Source organism: Fistularia commersonii, chromosome 31 (assembly GCF_037954325.1).
Source record: "Fistularia commersonii isolate RoL2024-O1a breed Wild chromosome 31, RoL_Fcom_v1.0, whole genome shotgun sequence".
NCBI classification, from domain to species: domain Eukaryota; kingdom Metazoa; phylum Chordata; class Actinopteri; order Syngnathiformes; family Fistulariidae; genus Fistularia; species Fistularia commersonii.
In genome coordinates this window covers 10,197,218-10,213,890 of record NC_141314.1, presented here as the reverse complement: position 1 = coordinate 10,213,890, position 16,673 = coordinate 10,197,218, and the positions used below count along the sequence as shown (strand labels likewise).

Sequence of the window (16,673 nt, the reverse complement as noted above, 5' to 3'; positions counted from 1 at the left end):
TCACCCTCTCATTGCATATCATATAAACATAAAATTACTCACATTATTACAAACATGATCATGCAGACATCCACTCTCTCACTCACAGGTCATATAAGGCCAAAAAAATAAATTAAATTAATTAAATTGCATATTTTTTTCCTTTCGATTTCAATAATTCATCTCATTGAATTCCCGGCCGATCGCTGTCGATCTTCAGGAATGAGGCTTCACATTGGACACGTAGATCCTTTATTACAGAATCATCACAGCACAGATGCACTTTTGCACGAGTGGATCATAAATACGGCGGTTCGTCCGAATGCGGCTCAAACGCACCGGAAACGGAAAAAACAAAACATCCGGTAAACATTCAGCTGAGTGACGACATCTTCGCCCGGCCGCCCAACAAATTCACATCGAGTAGGTTTCTTCTTTTCTTTTTTTTTTTTTTTTTTTAATACACACAGTGGGTGAAATGACAGTTTAATTAAAAAAAAAAAAAAAAAATCACATTAACACACATGGAAACATCAGAATCGTCGGCGAGGCCGCGGCAACCGTTTCAGTCAACAGATAGAGAAACCAGCGGAGATGCTTTATTTGAAGGTTCTCCCCTTCAAAGTGTGCGGTTCTGCACCGTAAGACCTATTTTGTGTTATTTAATCTTTTCTAATCTGATTAGCGTTTCTAATCTTTTCGCGGCGCTCGGAATGTTCTAGTGTCTGCAAATCGACCAGCAGACGGCGAGGATAGAAAGAAGCGTGGACGGCCTCCAGGGCGGCGGGGGTGCAAGGAGAGGTCACTGCCAGGAGAGAGCAGTGTGGATATATGGATCACAACTCCACACACACACACACACACACACACACACATAATACAGTATCTGCAAAAAAAGCCATACAGGATAGCACATATATTCAATACCAGCCTGAAAATATGTTTGTTTTTTTTTTTTTATTTATTCAGATTTGGTGACAACGCAGCATTATGATGACGCCTGTGTGTGTGTGTGTGTGTGTGTGTGTGTGTGTGTGTGTGAGGACACAGTCCAACTTTTACTTTAAATCCAGGAGAGAATAGATGAAATCACGGCTGCACGGTAACACTGCGTCGGTGTGTGTTTGTAAAAAAAAAAAAAAAAGGAAAACAAAGTTCAAAGTTCACAGTTTTTCTTTTTTTTTCTTCTTTAGATTATCAGACAAGACGTGCATCACTTACGCCGATTGATCCACACACACACACACACACACGTACACATAGCAGTACCTGCATGCATCGGACGATCTTTCCACGCGCACACACACACACTGAGGAGGCGTCCAACACCAGGCTCTCCCGTCCCCGTCAGCCGTGATGAAATCATCGATCGAGCGTTTTTTTTTTTTTTTCCTGACCCTGTTATCATACGGGGCCCGACGGTATGGATTTGTGCGCGTGTGTGTTTTTACCGGCAGCTGCACACACACCCACGGAGAAAAGGTAACTGCCTTTTTCTTTAATCTGAGTGAATTCTCGACCATCCAGAACATCGGTTTACAGCTCCGGAAAATGTCAGGGCGTCGGAGGGGGGAAAAGTGACAAAGGTGCACGTCTGACTGTTTGACCCGCGATTGTGTATTGACTTATTGTCGCATCCCGGACAAGAAAGATCTGCTATAAACACACACACACACACACTTACGCAGTCACACTGTAAACACTGATCGTCCGAAAGATAAAATTAACCGAGTCTATTTTGGTGGACGGCGATGAAACGCGAGGAATTCCTGGTTCGGCTTGTTCGCAATCACCTTCAGAGAGACTCGTGACACGAGTCGTTGTTCGGGGTCGATAACGGATTCTGGACACAAAGGTCTCGTTTTTTTTTTTTTCGGTGTTTATCACCGGCGAGCAGAGGACGGCCGCAGGCGTTCCTCAGCTCGGGCCGGTGAGATGGAAGTAACCGTCGGTATCTGCGGGGCCATCTGGCGTCGGCAGAGGCTCTCGTGAAACTTGTTATAAAACGAGGGGACGGAGCTGAGCGCCGAGGCGGAGCAGGAAAGGCAGAGAGTTCGAACCTGTCAACAAAAAAAAAAAAAAAAGAATAAAAATATATGGAAAGGAGATTGAGATGACGATCAATCTTGGTTGGTCAGGAATGTATTTCACCGGAAACGTTTCCCATCCCTTTTATTTTTTTTTTCTCCCCCCTCCCTACCGCCGTGGATGGAAACGTGTGCTCGGTCCAGGCAAAAAAAACAAAAAAAAAAAAAAACAAATCCCACCGAAACAAAGTAAAGTGGTTAAGGAAGAAATCAAATCTGAGGTAGATGTAAAATAAACATAAGTTAGGCTCTACGTACAGTACGTTCTCGCTGCTCTGGAAGGAGAGAAGAGGCGATAACCGTCCAAATATGATCACGACGGATAAATAGTAGCGTCCCTCGGAGGAAAGTGTGTGTGTGTGTGCGCGGCGGCGGCGTAAACACACGGATGCTCGCGGAGCTTCAGAGGATGGTGGTCACGGTGGAGAGGCCTTTGCTGCAGTTGCCGTTGGGGTCGGTGGCGCCGCAGCCGCCTTCTCCTCGGCCCAGGAAGCCTTCGTTGGCGTCGCTGTCCTCGGAGTTGCCCTTGCTCCTGCCCTGCAGCTCGCTCTGCCAGCTGTGCCGGCTGTAGACGTATCCGTTGGTCGGGCCGGCGTTGGCCAGGCGGCCCTTGTTCATGGAGAGGATCTCCTTGAAGGCGTATCTGAACTCGGGGCTCCGGCAGTAGATGAGCGGGTTGAAGGCGGAGTTGGCGTAGCCGATCCAGTTGAGGATCCTGAACGTGAGTTCGATGTCCTCCACCTTCCAAATGGCCACCACCACGTTGAGCAGGAAGAAGGGAAGCCAGCACAGCGTGAAGATCCCCATGATGATGCCCAGCGTCTTCAGCGCCTTGTGTTCCCGCAGGCAAAATTTAACCCTCCTGTGGCCCCGCCCGTTCGCGGGCTCCAAGGGTTTGAGGTTGCTGTTGTCGCTGTTGTGAAAACGCCCGACGCTTTGGTCGATCTTCTTCAGCTGGCGCTTGGCCTCCTGAAACACACGGCTGTAGACAAACACCATGATGACCAACGGGATGTAGAAGGAGATGATGGAGGAGGTGATGGCGTACGCCATGTTGGTGTAGAACTCACAGCAGTTGCTGTCCTCAATGCACTTTTTGGCTTCCTCGTCGTCCGAGATCCACCATTTCATGTGGATGGGGAGGAAGGAGATCAAGGCGGCGATCACCCACACCAGCACCACCACGATTCGGGCCTTGCACTTGGTCAGCATGGACTGGTAGCGGAATGGCGAGGTGATGGCCAGGTAGCGGTCTATGGCGATGACGCACAGCGTCTCGATGCTCGCCGTGACGCACAGCACGTCGGTGGCGGTCCAGAACTCGCACCAGAAGCTGCCGAAGTGCCACGTCTTGAACACGATGTAGCAGGCGCCGAAGGGCACCACCACCAGCCCCATGACCAGGTCGGCGCACGCCAACGACGTGATGAAGCAGTTGGTGACGTTCTGGAGCCGCTGGAAGCGTCCGATGGCCGTGATGACCAGGATGTTGCCGAAGACGATGCACAAGACCAGCAGGGACATGACCATGCCCAGCAGGATCATCGTCACCTCGCTGTAGCCCTCCTGGTTTCCGCCGGGGGACGAGGACGAGTTGACCATGTCGGAGGTCGGAGGGGCTACGCTTCCCATCTGAGGACGCACGCAAACACACCGGGAGCTCAGACGGGTAGAAACCCGAGCATTCGCTCTCCTCTAACGGCGGGAGACCTTAAACTCCCACGGCGGCGGCGGCGGCGGAAAGACCGACCCCCCCCCCTCGGACCTCGCTGAGCACATTTGCTCAATAGTTTCATTAAAAAAACACGCCAACAAACCTCCGCAGGTGGTCGTCTCCTTCCCTGCCTCCCATGCGTACAAACAGAAGGTAAAAGTTTCCCCGCCGGCAGTTCCTGTAATTATTCTGTGTCACATGTCCTCCCTTCTACTTTGTCTACCTCTTCTCTTGCAAGCGTCTCTCTCTCTCTCTCTTTCTCTCTCGCTGGCTTGTTCGCCCGCTCGGCGCTTTCCTCCTCGTGTGTCTTCCCAGGCTATTTGTCAGAGCCCTTATAATGTGCAGCGATGACATCACGCTCGGTGCTCAGCCAATCGGGGAGGCCGGCCCCTGCGGAGGGTTGCAGCGAGCCTCGCTGAGTTCGAACACGTTGTCCCCGCGGCCGGGTTGGACAGGAGAGGAGAAAAAAAGAGAGAAAAAAAAAAAAAAAAAAACAGCAAAGGGTTGAGGAGATTCCAAAAAAATTGCGATGGAGGTTTTGTTTGCGGCGGCCGGACCACATTGCTGCGGCGCCGCTGCAGAATGCAGGTGATGAGCTGACGGACGGGGGGTTGCGCACGTGGAGAGATGCATTCGGGGGATCCAGAAGCTTCCAGAAGCTTCCGCTGTCTCGTCACATTAAAACCAGGTGAGAGAGGAGCGGGAACTTTGGCCAGAAGGGAAGTTCTGGGACTGAGGTCGTGTTTGCTTACTTTCACTTGCTTAATATAAAACCGCGTGCTCCGGAGCCGACTCCAGAGCGCTCGATATATTTAATTTAATCTTTGAAGAAAAAAAAAAGCAACAAGGATAAATAGACAAAGATGAAGAAAATACCCTTTTGTTTCCATTATGCCCTGCAGGGAACACACACACACACACACACACACACACACACACACACACCCACACACAGAGAGCTCGTGCTGCAGGGCATGGAGGGAGGCACTTTCCCAGGATCCTCAACGTGCAGGCCTGGGCGGTGCCGGCGTTACACCACCGCCGCCGTGACGCCGCCGCCGGCGCTCCACTGATCACCAACGAGCCTCGTGAACGAGGGAATACAGAAGCGTTTAGGAACGGAGGACGGGGACGGTCTAATGCCTGAACACAGCAAATACACAGATCCTGAGCCGTCCTCGTAGAACTGCCATGAAAGCGGCAGAACACTTCGACGCACGGACACCAGGGGGGCCGGGAGCGAAGGGAATCGAACCGCCAACCTCCAGATTTGGGGGAACAAACTGCGCTGTACCTCAGCTTTTACATTTTTTTTTTTTCCATTTTAATTCAATTTTATTTAATTTCATTTTATTTTATTCCATTTAAATTCCGCATTATTTTATTTTGTTTTATTTTTATTTTTGTTCATTTATCTATTTTTTCAAATGAATTCTTTTTTTCTTTTATTATTTTTTTTTCATATTATTTTTGTTTTTGTTCATTTATTTATTTTTAATGATAAATCCATTTTTTCTTTTATTATTTTTTTTATTTTTGTTTTTGTTCATTTATTTATTTTTAACGTATAAATTCATTTTTTCTTTTATTATTTTTTTATTTTTGTTTTTGTTCATTTATTTATTTTTTCATACGATTTCATTTTTTCTTTTATTTTTATTTTTTCTGTTTTATTTATTTTAATGGTTTGACTTATTTGTCTGTATATTTATTTATCAATCTAATCATTCGTTTATGAGTGTAGCCGTCTCCTCTAGTATCAGTACATGTAAATGTGAACATCTAAGTGTACGTATGGGACGACGACTACATGTCGTCCTTTAGACACTGCGACCTCTCCTCAGGCCAAACTATCACACCCGTCGACCGAAAAAAGAACTGCAGCTTCTTTGTGGACGTCTCTGCGGGGAAACATGTGTTTTGAAAGCTAAAAGTCATTAAGGCGCAGTCAACTTACAACAATCCAGTTGTGTGAAAAACCCCACGGCAGCAACTGAAGCGGTTCTTCTTCGGAGAACGCGCGAAGCCGCGGGGCACGGCTCCTCGGGCGAGGCGGCCGCGGAGAACTCGACGCCCCTCCGGGAAAGAACAAAAAGATCCGAGACCGCAATTAGCGTCTCGAGATGCGTTCGGCGCCAAAGATAATATTTACTCCAGTCGTGCCCACATGGTCTGCATCGTCATTCAAAGCCTCTCGCGCCGCTTTTGCAGATCAACAAGCGAAGCCAGGACGCGCCGCCGACGCCCGCGGGCGCCTTCCGCCGCTGCTTTCCCTGAGATTTTTGTCCTGATAATAAGCATCGCACGTCGGGCCGGTTTAGTCAATCCGCGATACGGGAGGTCATCCTGGGAGTTAACGAAGATGTTTTTTTTCCACGAGTCGGTGTGAGTGTTTGAGCGAGAACGTCTCTCTCGGCGCTGACCTTCGGTGAACGGAGGGGCCGCAGGCGACGTGGCTCATCCCGCCGCCGCCGCCGCCGCCTCACAATACACTCTCGCAAAAGTACGTGCCGGCGATGACGCAGGACGGGATCCGAGCGCAGCGCCGCAAATGATTGGATCTGAGCGGACGCCATTCAGATCGCACGCGGTTATATAAGTCGTTTCTCCACAAGGAAGTTCTCGACTGAATCTTCTGAAGGATCTGCATGCATGACTGTCATTACAGGCAAAAAAAAGCATTTGAGTAAACAAAATACGACAGAGTGAATGATTATGTCTCTATATGGATTTTGAATGAGAGGGTGAATCGGTTGCGTGTCTCTATGTGATGTGAACGAAGGAGTGTGTGGTTGTGTGTCTGAATATGATGTGATATAAGAGGGTGAACACTTGTAGGTCTCTATGAACTTTGAATGAGAGGATGAACGGTCGCTTGTCTCTGTATGACGTGAGATGGTGGTGCGAATCAATGAAATTTGAATAAAAGAGCGAACGTTGCGTTTCTCTGATGTCTGAATGAGAGGATGAACGGCGGTTGGATTCGTAGTGAAAGTTGAACGACGGGGTGAATGTTTGCGTGTCTCTATATGACATGTGAAAGAAGTGTGTGATTGTGTGTCTAAATGACAGGGTGAATGGCGATATGACGAAATGAAATTTGAATAACAGGGCGAACGGTTGCATGTGTTTATGTGACGGGGAAGACGGAGTGTTTGGTTGTTTGCGTGCAGAATAAGATGCATTTGCAATGAATGAATGCGTGAACGTGAGGAATATCTCAGCATTTCTGACCGACGGGCTCCCAAACCCGAATGGGATGTCACATTGTCGCTAAGAAAACACGGAAGAAAGGGATGATTTAAGATCCGGTGACGGCGGAGATGACGAGTGTCCCAAATTCCAACGGATCCCCATCTGGTGGTTGCGAGAAAGCAGATCTCTGCATACATTAAAACCATAATGCGACTCAGATGGATGAGTTATATGAAAAATTCGCCCCCGTAGCACTTTTGCATCCGGCTGTTATAAAAAAAAAAAAAAAAAAAAAAAAAAAATCCTTTCATACATGATTTATTGATGAACATTTAAAGTTCAATAATGTCTCATATTTTTGCTGATTATTTTTTCAACACTTCCGTCTGATAGGTGTGATATGAAAGGACTGGGGGGGTCTGATGTTCTCCATCTCCATCTCTGAAGGCCAAGCTGCTGCACGTGGACCAGCAGGCAAGAATAAGAATAAGGACAACTTAATTTATGCCGAAGGAAATTGTTGTGGCAGAGTTACAAGTAAAACATAACAAGAATAAATAATAGTAGAAAATTGTATAAACAGTAAAAAAAAAAACAGTGAAAAAAACTGTACATGGAACAAGCAAAGCTTAATACTAGGCAATATATAACTTGATATTAAAATTGAAATTCAAATTATAGAACACATCAATGGCATTTATTATCTAAAGAAAAATTACATAAAAGTCTTGTGCTTCTCTTTATTTGCAACCTCCTGAGTTAAATTTTAACCTTTTACCACAGGCTGATAATAAATGTGAAAGTGAAATAATAATAATAACAATAACAATAATAATAATAATGATAGTGCATCAAGAAAACATTAATTATAGCTCAGTTCGCTACACACTGATCTACTCTGATAGCCCTTTCTTTTTGCTATTTTTTGGAAGGGTAGTAAGTTATCGGTATTAGCATAAGGTTGCTACGATTACTGGAGACGTTTGTAGGTCTTGTCGTGATTTTCGTGCCAAAACACCAGCAGAGCATTCCCGGATTTGTGGTATTAGCGGCACATGCGCCGTAGGCTATAATACAAGTGGGCCGGCACATACAGTGTTATTCAGTGTGGCTTTGCGGGCCAATAAATAATTACACTGCGGGCCAAAAGTGGCCCGCGGGCCAGAGTTTGACAACTATGATCCAAATTGTCCAGACGTGTCAACGGTCGTATGCAAAATAAGCGGAAACGTATGGATGAATGAATGAGTATTTTGTCGAGTATCAGCTCTGGGGGACGTGATTCAAGATTCAAAGTGTTTATTATCAAATGTAAAGTGTGGAAATGTGTTTCCCTGCACAATAAAATTCTGATTTTGCTGTTCAGAGTGCATCGGGATTTGTATTGGCAATAAACAGGTATTATAAAGATTATTATAAATATGAACGGTGTTGGCAGTGCACGTAAAACATGGAGTGCAGCTTAGTGTGCAACTCAAAGTGCGGGTGCAGCGGTGGGTCCGGTTTAAATGGCAGTATTTCCACGTGCAGCGCTGCTTTTTGGGGTGCACTTTAAATGCAAAGGTGGCCTTTCTATCGACGTTACAAAAGTGTGTGTTCGATAGATAATGGGCGACTTCCTCGTTGTGTGTGACATCTGTCTTCCCGCATCCTGCTTCCCCCCCACCACCCCACATTCGGGTACACCTTCATGCCGCGTGGATCTTGTTTCGCAGTTAGATTTTATTTAATGGTTAGCCGAGTCCCCCCCACCTGCCCTCCATTATTCAACTTCCCGCCGTGGCTGAAAGTTGTCATTTTGCCTCAGTGACCCGCGGTGCGGCCATACGCTTGGCGCAAATCCCGGGGAGATTGCCGGTCGGGGGTAAAACCGCCGCGGGAGTGTCAGGAAACGAGGCGAAGACACTCTTCGGTTTGAACGCTCGCTTGTTGATTTGCTTTGCTGGATTTACACGAGCCTGATTTGCAGTTTGTGCGAGCGTGGCCATTATCTCAGCGGGAGATCCGCGACACGGCGTCCCACCAGCCTAACCAAATAGACGCTCATATACGGGAGATTACATTCCTCGTTTTTATCTTATCTCACAGTTTAAACCCTAACTGTCTTTATGCGGAGCTCCACTAACTGGTTTTGCATCAGCCGCGCTCTGCAAACCCCAAACCGCCCTGGGCTGTTGTTGTTCGGGCTGCGTGTCTGTGGTCAGGGCAGATGAGCCGAGAAGACGCCGGCCAAGCTTTGACCGCCGCACCGGTGTTTTGTCCGCGATGCAGCCGATCAGCTCGGCAGGGCGTTCTCCACAGCCTGCACGGCGGGGGAGGGGGTTCGGAAGGAGGGGGTTCATTAGATCTGCAGTTGTTAAAGAAGTATTTGAACACAGAAAACCAGAAAACTAACACACACACACCATACTAGGGGATGATAGCACACACAGACTTCAGCAGCCTTGAGGACCAACGCTTTTCCCAAACATTCATTCAGGCGCTTATCCTGCACTCATGGTTTGGCAGCGGCACCGGGGGGGGGGGGGTGTAGCCTATCTCATCTGCCATTGGACAAGGGGAGGGTTTGCGCTGGACCGCTCACCAATCACAGGATGACATAGAGAGACAAACAACCGTTAACCCTTGCATTCACGTCACATAGACTAGCGAGGTGCAGTCAGGGGAGGCAGGAGAGGTCGTGCCTCACTTGTCGATCTTGGAAAGAAAAATATTTAAAATAAGGAAAAGAATTGAATAGTTATATTTATCAGTGTTTTTCGCTATAATTTTTTTTTCATTAAACCTCACCAGTTTTTTATTGTTTTTTTGTCAAAACGGCTGGATTTTCACATGCGGTGAGGCCGCCTACTGTTGTGCCTCAACGTCGATTGAGCAAAGACTGCCGGCACTGTATTGCTGTCACTCTGTATGTCGCCATGTTAATGTTTAAACACTTTTGCTATATGCACTACATTTCCAGTGTATGGTGTTTTGTTGTCAACAATAGCATGTGTGTTGCTAGTTTCTAGCATGTGTGTTGCTAGTTTCTTGTGCTGAGTGATCTGCGAAGATCCACGAAGTGAGGCACGCAGTTCTCCTGCCTCACGGTAGGGAGCGCTCATGATTCCAGGGATTCTAGTGCAGCCATTCATTTATTTTTTTCCTTTCCTCAGTTTCAAAGTTGAGGATAAGCTACTCCGTAGGGTTCATATGTTTGTGAATCAGATTGAGATGAATGTCAGCGCCTCTCCAGCATGAACAAGGGAAGTAGAAACAAATCTCTGCTGTTGATTTGTTTGTCTGGTCCTTCCGGGAGGCAGGATCAGGGGGATGAATCCGAGCTCCCTATGCTAATGTTGTGTTAGCGTAGCGACCCGATGTCCAAACGCACGGATCGCATCCGTGCTGCGAGTGGAAGACATCAGTGAGGGCATTATGTGTGATCCTGACAGCAACAGAAACAGCGCTGCTCAACCACGTTGTGCTTTTCAAGTGAAACGGACTATATATAGCCCGAGTGGTCGTTGGACGGCGGTGAGCTCGGCCCTTGAAAGGGTTCAGGCGTGGAAAAGGAGGCAGTAAATCCACTGTGTTTTACAGCCGCGAAATTTTTGGCTTTGCCGCCTCCAGAGAGACGCCATCATTTACAGAAGATAAATAAAAAAAAAGCTTAGAATCGGGATTTACGCTTTCAGCGCCCGACAATCCGCGCCGTCTTTAAAATAAACAGCCTCGGCTTTACTTTGTCACACAAGTCGAACTCGGTTCCAGACTCGTTTATCTGAGGAGGCGTCGCAGTCTAAATGTTACCTCTCGGTAATGGTCGCCGCGGTAATAAAACTCCTTTGGCGTGAAAATGTAAACTGAAATCAAAGATGCAGGTGGGGAAAGCATTATTATCATTATTATTATTATTACTGGTCTAGTGTTTATGGACCCGCAGCCAACACGTCTCCATATAACCCACTCGACTGGGAAAACAAAAATCCTTTCTCCTCAGATAGTTTGGGGGAATTTATCTTCTCGGCAGGATTCAGCAGAGGAGGGCGTCGAGCGAGGGCTGTGCACTAAATGGAAATATGAATAAATGAGCAGTTACCGCCCCACCTCCTCCTCCCCTCAATCTGACGGATGAATAATGACGGCGCAGAGATTGAGCGCCGTCCCTCCGGCCGCCGACACCCACCGGCAATCACGCCGACACGACGGCGCTTGGATTTCTCAGAATTGAAGTACGAATGCAGTCGGTCACAGCCGTTTGGACTCCACAGCCTCGGTCCAGAGGACGGTCGGATCTTTCCGATCGCTTCTCGAACTGAAAAATAATTATTTTGCGCGGACGGGTGAATTAAAAGTGTCCGGGGTAAAAAAAGATCTTGTTGAAATCTCGGCAAGTCCGGTTGCCAAGACAAGACTTCACCATCACCTGGATGGCTGAGAACCTCCGCAAGGAAACAATTCAAAGTCTAAAAGGAGATTTTAGCAAAGCGTGATTCTGTCCCAAGCCTGTTGACATGAACCAGAAGGTGGGATGTTCATCGACTGGAAACACCGCCGTAGAATTTCCAGCCTGGTCCGGTGGAATCTGTGAAATCTCACTCGGGGTTGATTGGAGAGTCAACTTTCAGGCGAATCGGTGCTCGTGCAGGAAAAGGGAAAAGTGTCCCCACCTCATTCATTCATTCATTCATTATCTGCACCGTTTAGGCGGGTTCACCCTGGAACGGTCGCCTGTCAATCACCGAGCCCCAACAACAACATTCACCCTCTCATTTGCATGTCTGGAATATTAACTCTGAGACGTGTTGGTGGAACGACAACACGGCGATAGCATTAGCGATAGCATTAGCGAGGGTCTCTTATGCGAGAGGGCTTAGCTTTTGATGATTTAGCGAAGAAAATGCAGAGTACAAGTGTCGGCAAGAAGAGAAAGTACAGCAGAAACGCAGCAAGGATTAAGGTTAGCTTTCCTTTCTGTATTTTTGCCACAAATAAACCCAAAAAAATGTTTGGAAAGAGTGCGGTTTTCTTTTAGGGTTCGAACGGATCAATGGGGTTTACATTGGTTTCAAAGGGAAACATTGATTTGGTTTGGAAACGACTTCACCCTGGACCACATGGGGATACAACAACTCACTCTCTCATTCACACGTCTGGACACTTTTGGGCAAACTCAAGGCATTTAATGTCTTAAAAGGTCTGATTGTCTTCAAATAAAGAAGTCAAACGCGTGCATTGACCAGAAACTACATTTCCCGCCATTCATGCCGATCACTTTGTTACCCGCAAAGTGACGGCATCCCGCCATTAGACCATAATGAATCCGCAATAATACTATTTTCAACCAGTAAAATTGAGAAAAACAAATGATCCCTAAATGTCCAGGAAGAGAAAAGCTGATGCAGATGGAAGGATATTTCAAGAAAGATGGGAAACCCGAACATGTTTGTGCTTCAAGGGGAAAACCGGTGTTTTGTCGGTTGTCAAAGAGTACAATCTACATTTGCATTTTGACACCTAACCCGGAGCTGAGAATGCTAAAGTTAGCCTTCCAGAAAAACAACAAACTGTCCAAGAATGAAAAGCCAAACTACAGCAGCAGAATGTGTTCACCAAACACACTGCAGCAGTGACAGCTAGCTTTGCAACAGAGCAACTAGTAAACATCATTTTTTTTTTACATCCATGCGCATATGTTTTATTTATATGTTTTATTTATTATTGTTATGTTTTACTTGAAACTCTAGCACAACAATTTCCTTCGGGATAAATAAAGTTGTTCTTATTCTTATTCTTATTCTTATATGTCACACTCTGAATTTGAATTTGTAACAAATTCAGAGTTATTTAATATTAAGGTGCACATTTATTTTACATTTATACTGTTATTGTTCCAGGTGGCCCTTTGAGGCAACCAAGCTTTAGGATCTCCAATAAACTGCTTGGTTTGGAACCTGGAGAACCCTGAGGAACCCCACGCAGACACGAGGAGAACATGGAGACTCCAAACAGAAAGCCCCACCAAGCAGGGACCTTCTGGTTGCGAGGCAGAAGCTCCAAGCAGCTCCCCGCCGTGCCGCCCTCCTGTCCCAACTCTTCATGCACAAACCAAAACCGGCAGACGCTGAGTTTTCCTCGCCGACTTCTCTGCAGACAAGGTCAAAAGCCGAAGGGTGAATCGCCCGCGGCGCCGCTGCCGATCGCAGCCGACCTCGGGCGTAATTAAATGAAAGAGCCGCGGCGTTTTTTAAATAACTCTCACCTTTTGCAGATGTAATTCAGATTCCGCGCAGATGTTTGCCAGGAAAACAGAAATGGCTGGATGACTTTTAATATCTCAAATGATTATTTATAACACTTTACATCCTTGTAAACAGGACGTGGGAGCGTCGTGGGAGAATCTCCCACGGGAAGCACAAGAGGAGACGGATCTTCAAACCCAGACCTTCTACCTGGCCTTTGCGGAGGTGTGTGTGTGTGTGACGCGTGACTTTTGCACGTAAAACACACCTCGCCGCCGAAACAGGCGGTCCAGTGTGAAGCTCGGGCGTCTGCTGACGTTCCCCGTGATGGCGGAGCCCGAAGCAGCCGGCGTGACAAAAGGACTCTGTGCTTGGAAAGCGAAGATAAGCGAAGATAACAGATCCCCCCCCCCCACCTTTCCTGTCCCGCATGTGTGTGTGTGTGTGTGTGTTTTCTCTGGGGGAGCAGGATGCTTTGATAAGCAAACGGGGGTTTCAGCCAATAAACAAATCAAATTCCTTGCCGGCTGCGTTATTTCCTCATTTATTTATTTGTTTGTTTCCTCTGTAATTCCAAGAAGGCGGGTAGTGCCGGCGCTCTTCTTCCCAGAGCTCGCGGAGTTTCGTGACGCAGCCGGCCGGGACTTATTTGCGACGCTCGTTGGCCCTCGGTTTAGAAGAACACCGGATCCATGGATTTGTGCCGCAGATCGTGACGGCCATTGACTTTTTTTTTTTTTTTTTTTTTTTTTTGAACATTTATTAGAACAGGTTCCTTGACAGAATCACACACATTCTTACAAAACCTCATGGCAAGATACACATTATACAATATTCTTTATAGGTCACTTATTTCCTCACTAGCAAGCGAAAAAAAAAAAAAAAAAAAAAAAAAAAACATCTAGCTCAGTCAAATAGAGATAATATCTTCAACTCTCCAAATATTTTTTGATGGGTGCCCATTTGTCAAGATATAGGTCTGTCTGAAGTTGTAAATTTGCTGTCATACGTTCCATGCAGTTTCCATCCTTAAGCCTCTGACGCCGCTGGTCCAGTAGGTAGGTGATGTTTGAGACAGTTTATTGTGATCATTTTATGTGCAATTAATAGAAGAACCCCAAGCGAAAACACTTGGTTTTTCCTTAGGCCGCTTGTTGATGCTGTACCCATAATAAATTGCTGTGGATCAATTGGTCTGTTTAATTTTAAAATCTCACTTATTTGTTTTTTTTACCTCTTCCCAGAATTTCATCAGTTTAGGACAGTCCCAAAAAATGTGGGAAAAGTCCCCTGTTATGCCACAGCCCCTCCAACACAGGGGAGAACAGTTATTATCACAAGAAGCTATGGCCATTGACTTTTACGACTCATAAATTTGTGTTGTAATACAGGAATTTCCATGAAGTCCAGGAAAGATCTCTGCTCTTCTTATCTATTGCGCTGCTCCCTTCAAGGGTCTCCACAGCCAATCATCTCCCTCCTTCTCACCTTCTCCTCTGCGTCCTCTTGTATTTATTGATATTATAACTGTTACACTGCTGTGACTGAAGAATTTCCCCAATGGGGATCAATAAAGTATATGCTATCCTCATCTCTGCCACCTTTCTTCTCCTTGTTGTCTCCAGACCTCCATCTTCTCCACCCTTCCTTTCTTACGTGCTTCTCACCCCCGCCGCTTCTGTTTTCACGTCTTTTGAACATCAAGCGCGGCATAAAAGGATAAAAATCGGAAGTAAACTGAGCAAACATGAAACTCCACTTGAAAGAACATCCCATAATTGAATCTCCTACGACACGAGGCGACGACCGACTCCCTCCCGACGTTTCCTCACCGACGCTTTTCCGCCCGAATAACAACTGATTGAAAGAAAAAAAGTCCCTCCATGTTGAACTTCCTTTCTTTTTTTTTTTTCGTATTTTTATTCCAGATTTTTTTTCCGATTCCTTCGGCTCACACCAAGAGGTTGTTGTTGTTCCCGGGCCGACGTGAAAACCGGCGCTTGGAAACGTCCGGCGAACAGACGGGGTTTGTTCTGAAGCCGACACGTGAGTGCAGGAAGAGGAGGAGGAGCGCCCGAAATAGGCGGCGGTACCGGGATGGTTCGCAAATATACAACTAAATGTTTTGTTTTATCGAAACGGTACCTTGTCCTGGGTTTTTCATGGGGATTTGATTCACAGTGAGATATCGGACGTGCAGGCTGACTGACAGGATATTTGTGTTACAGAGAATCCATCAGGTCAAATATATTCGGTAAAGTCTGGGCTTAGGTACGTCCCTAAACACCAAAAAATCGAGTTTTCGATCAAATTTCGAAACAAACCGCGTCGTAGCGAAGCGGCGGTCGTGCTCGCAGCTCCGCCTTGTTTATGTCGTTCATCGTTCTCCTGTTATAACGTTTTTTATTGAGCTTTTTTTTCAATTAGTTAGCCTCATTATGACTCCCAAAGAAGTTAAGAGTGCAAGTGATAAACGTGATATGAAGTAAAGGGTTACAGTCGATCTGAAAAAGGAAGTACTAGCTGAACGTGAGAGCGGTGTTTGTGTAAATACGACGCGGCTCAGACAAGCGTCCGTACAATCGTGAAGAACAAAGATGCGCTAAAGACGACCGAAAGGTCCCAAGTCTTAAGGTAGAAAAGTGATTGTTAGCTTGGATGAATGATAGACGGCTTGCTTTGTATAGCTTTAGCATTAGCGAGGGTCTCATATGCAAGAAGGTTTAGCTTTTTGGTGAACGCTGAGTACGAGTGCTGGAAAGAAAAGAACTACAGAAACACAACAATAATTAAGGTTAGCTTTCATCCCTTCCTGTATTTTTGCCACAGATAATCCCCATAAAGGTTTGAAAAGTGCAGTTTGTTTTTGGGTCTGGAGAGCGGATCAATGGGATTTAGATTGATTTCAACAGGAAACATTGATTAGTTTGCGAACAGCTTCCCCTGCACTCAGGGTCGCGGGGTTAGCGGTAGCCTCTCTCCGCCGTCATTGGACGAAAGGTGGGTTCACCCTGGACCACATGGAGATACAACTCACTCTCTCATTCACACATCTGGACACTCTTGGGTAACTCAAGGCCGGCGCGACAAATCTGGACCGCCACATCATCACATGTGGCCGAGAACGTCTTAAAAAGGTTTGATTGTCTTAAAACAAATAAGTCGAACGCGTGCCTTGACCAGAAACTACATTTCGCATCATTTATGCCCATTTTGTTACATCATCCCGCCATTAGATCGCACTGAATCTACATCAATGCCATTTTCGACAAGTGGAATTGAGAAATACAAATGATCCCTGAATGTCCGGGAGGAGAAAAGTTGATGCGGATGGAAGGCAGTGTCAAGAAAGAGGGGAAGGTCAATAAATGTTTGCGCTTCAAGGAGAAAAAAACAGGATGTCTTTTGTGTTATGAGGCAGCGTCGGTTGCCAAAGAGTACAATCTACGTCGGCATTTTGACACCAAACACGAG

The 16,673-nt window shown here is 46.4% G+C and overlaps 1 protein-coding gene and 1 long non-coding RNA gene across 3 annotated transcripts; one reads left to right on the top strand and one right to left on the bottom strand.

Moving 5' to 3' along the window:
- Window positions 1-2,321: 2,321 nt before the first annotated feature.
- adrb2a (adrenoceptor beta 2, surface a) lies at window positions 2,322-4,024 on the bottom strand. The gene is made up of 2 exons (XM_086139230.1): window positions 3,884-4,024; window positions 2,322-3,698 (listed from the first exon to the last, which is right to left on the bottom strand). Exon 2 carries the CDS (start codon window positions 3,696-3,698, stop codon window positions 2,469-2,471), a length of 1,230 nt encoding a protein of 409 aa, XP_085995356.1. The 5' UTR covers window positions 3,884-4,024; the 3' UTR covers window positions 2,322-2,468.
- A 400-nt stretch (window positions 4,025-4,424) lies between these two features.
- Window positions 4,425-13,713, top strand: LOC147215870 (uncharacterized). Of its 2 annotated transcripts, XR_015104180.1 has the most exons (4): window positions 4,425-4,468; window positions 7,369-7,449; window positions 12,855-13,115; window positions 13,335-13,713. It is a non-coding gene; the product is annotated as an uncharacterized LOC147215870 (long non-coding RNA). The 2 variants fall into 2 exon arrangements; XR_015104179.1 differs by having other exon boundaries at window positions 12,855-13,713.
- The last annotated feature ends 2,960 nt before the right edge of the window (window positions 13,714-16,673 follow it).

What these genes read in the sequence shown, in the direction of transcription:
- adrb2a (XM_086139230.1), bottom strand. Translation starts at nt 3,698, where the DNA reads ATGGGAAGCGTAGCCCCTCCGACCTCCGACATGGTCAACTCGTCCTCG.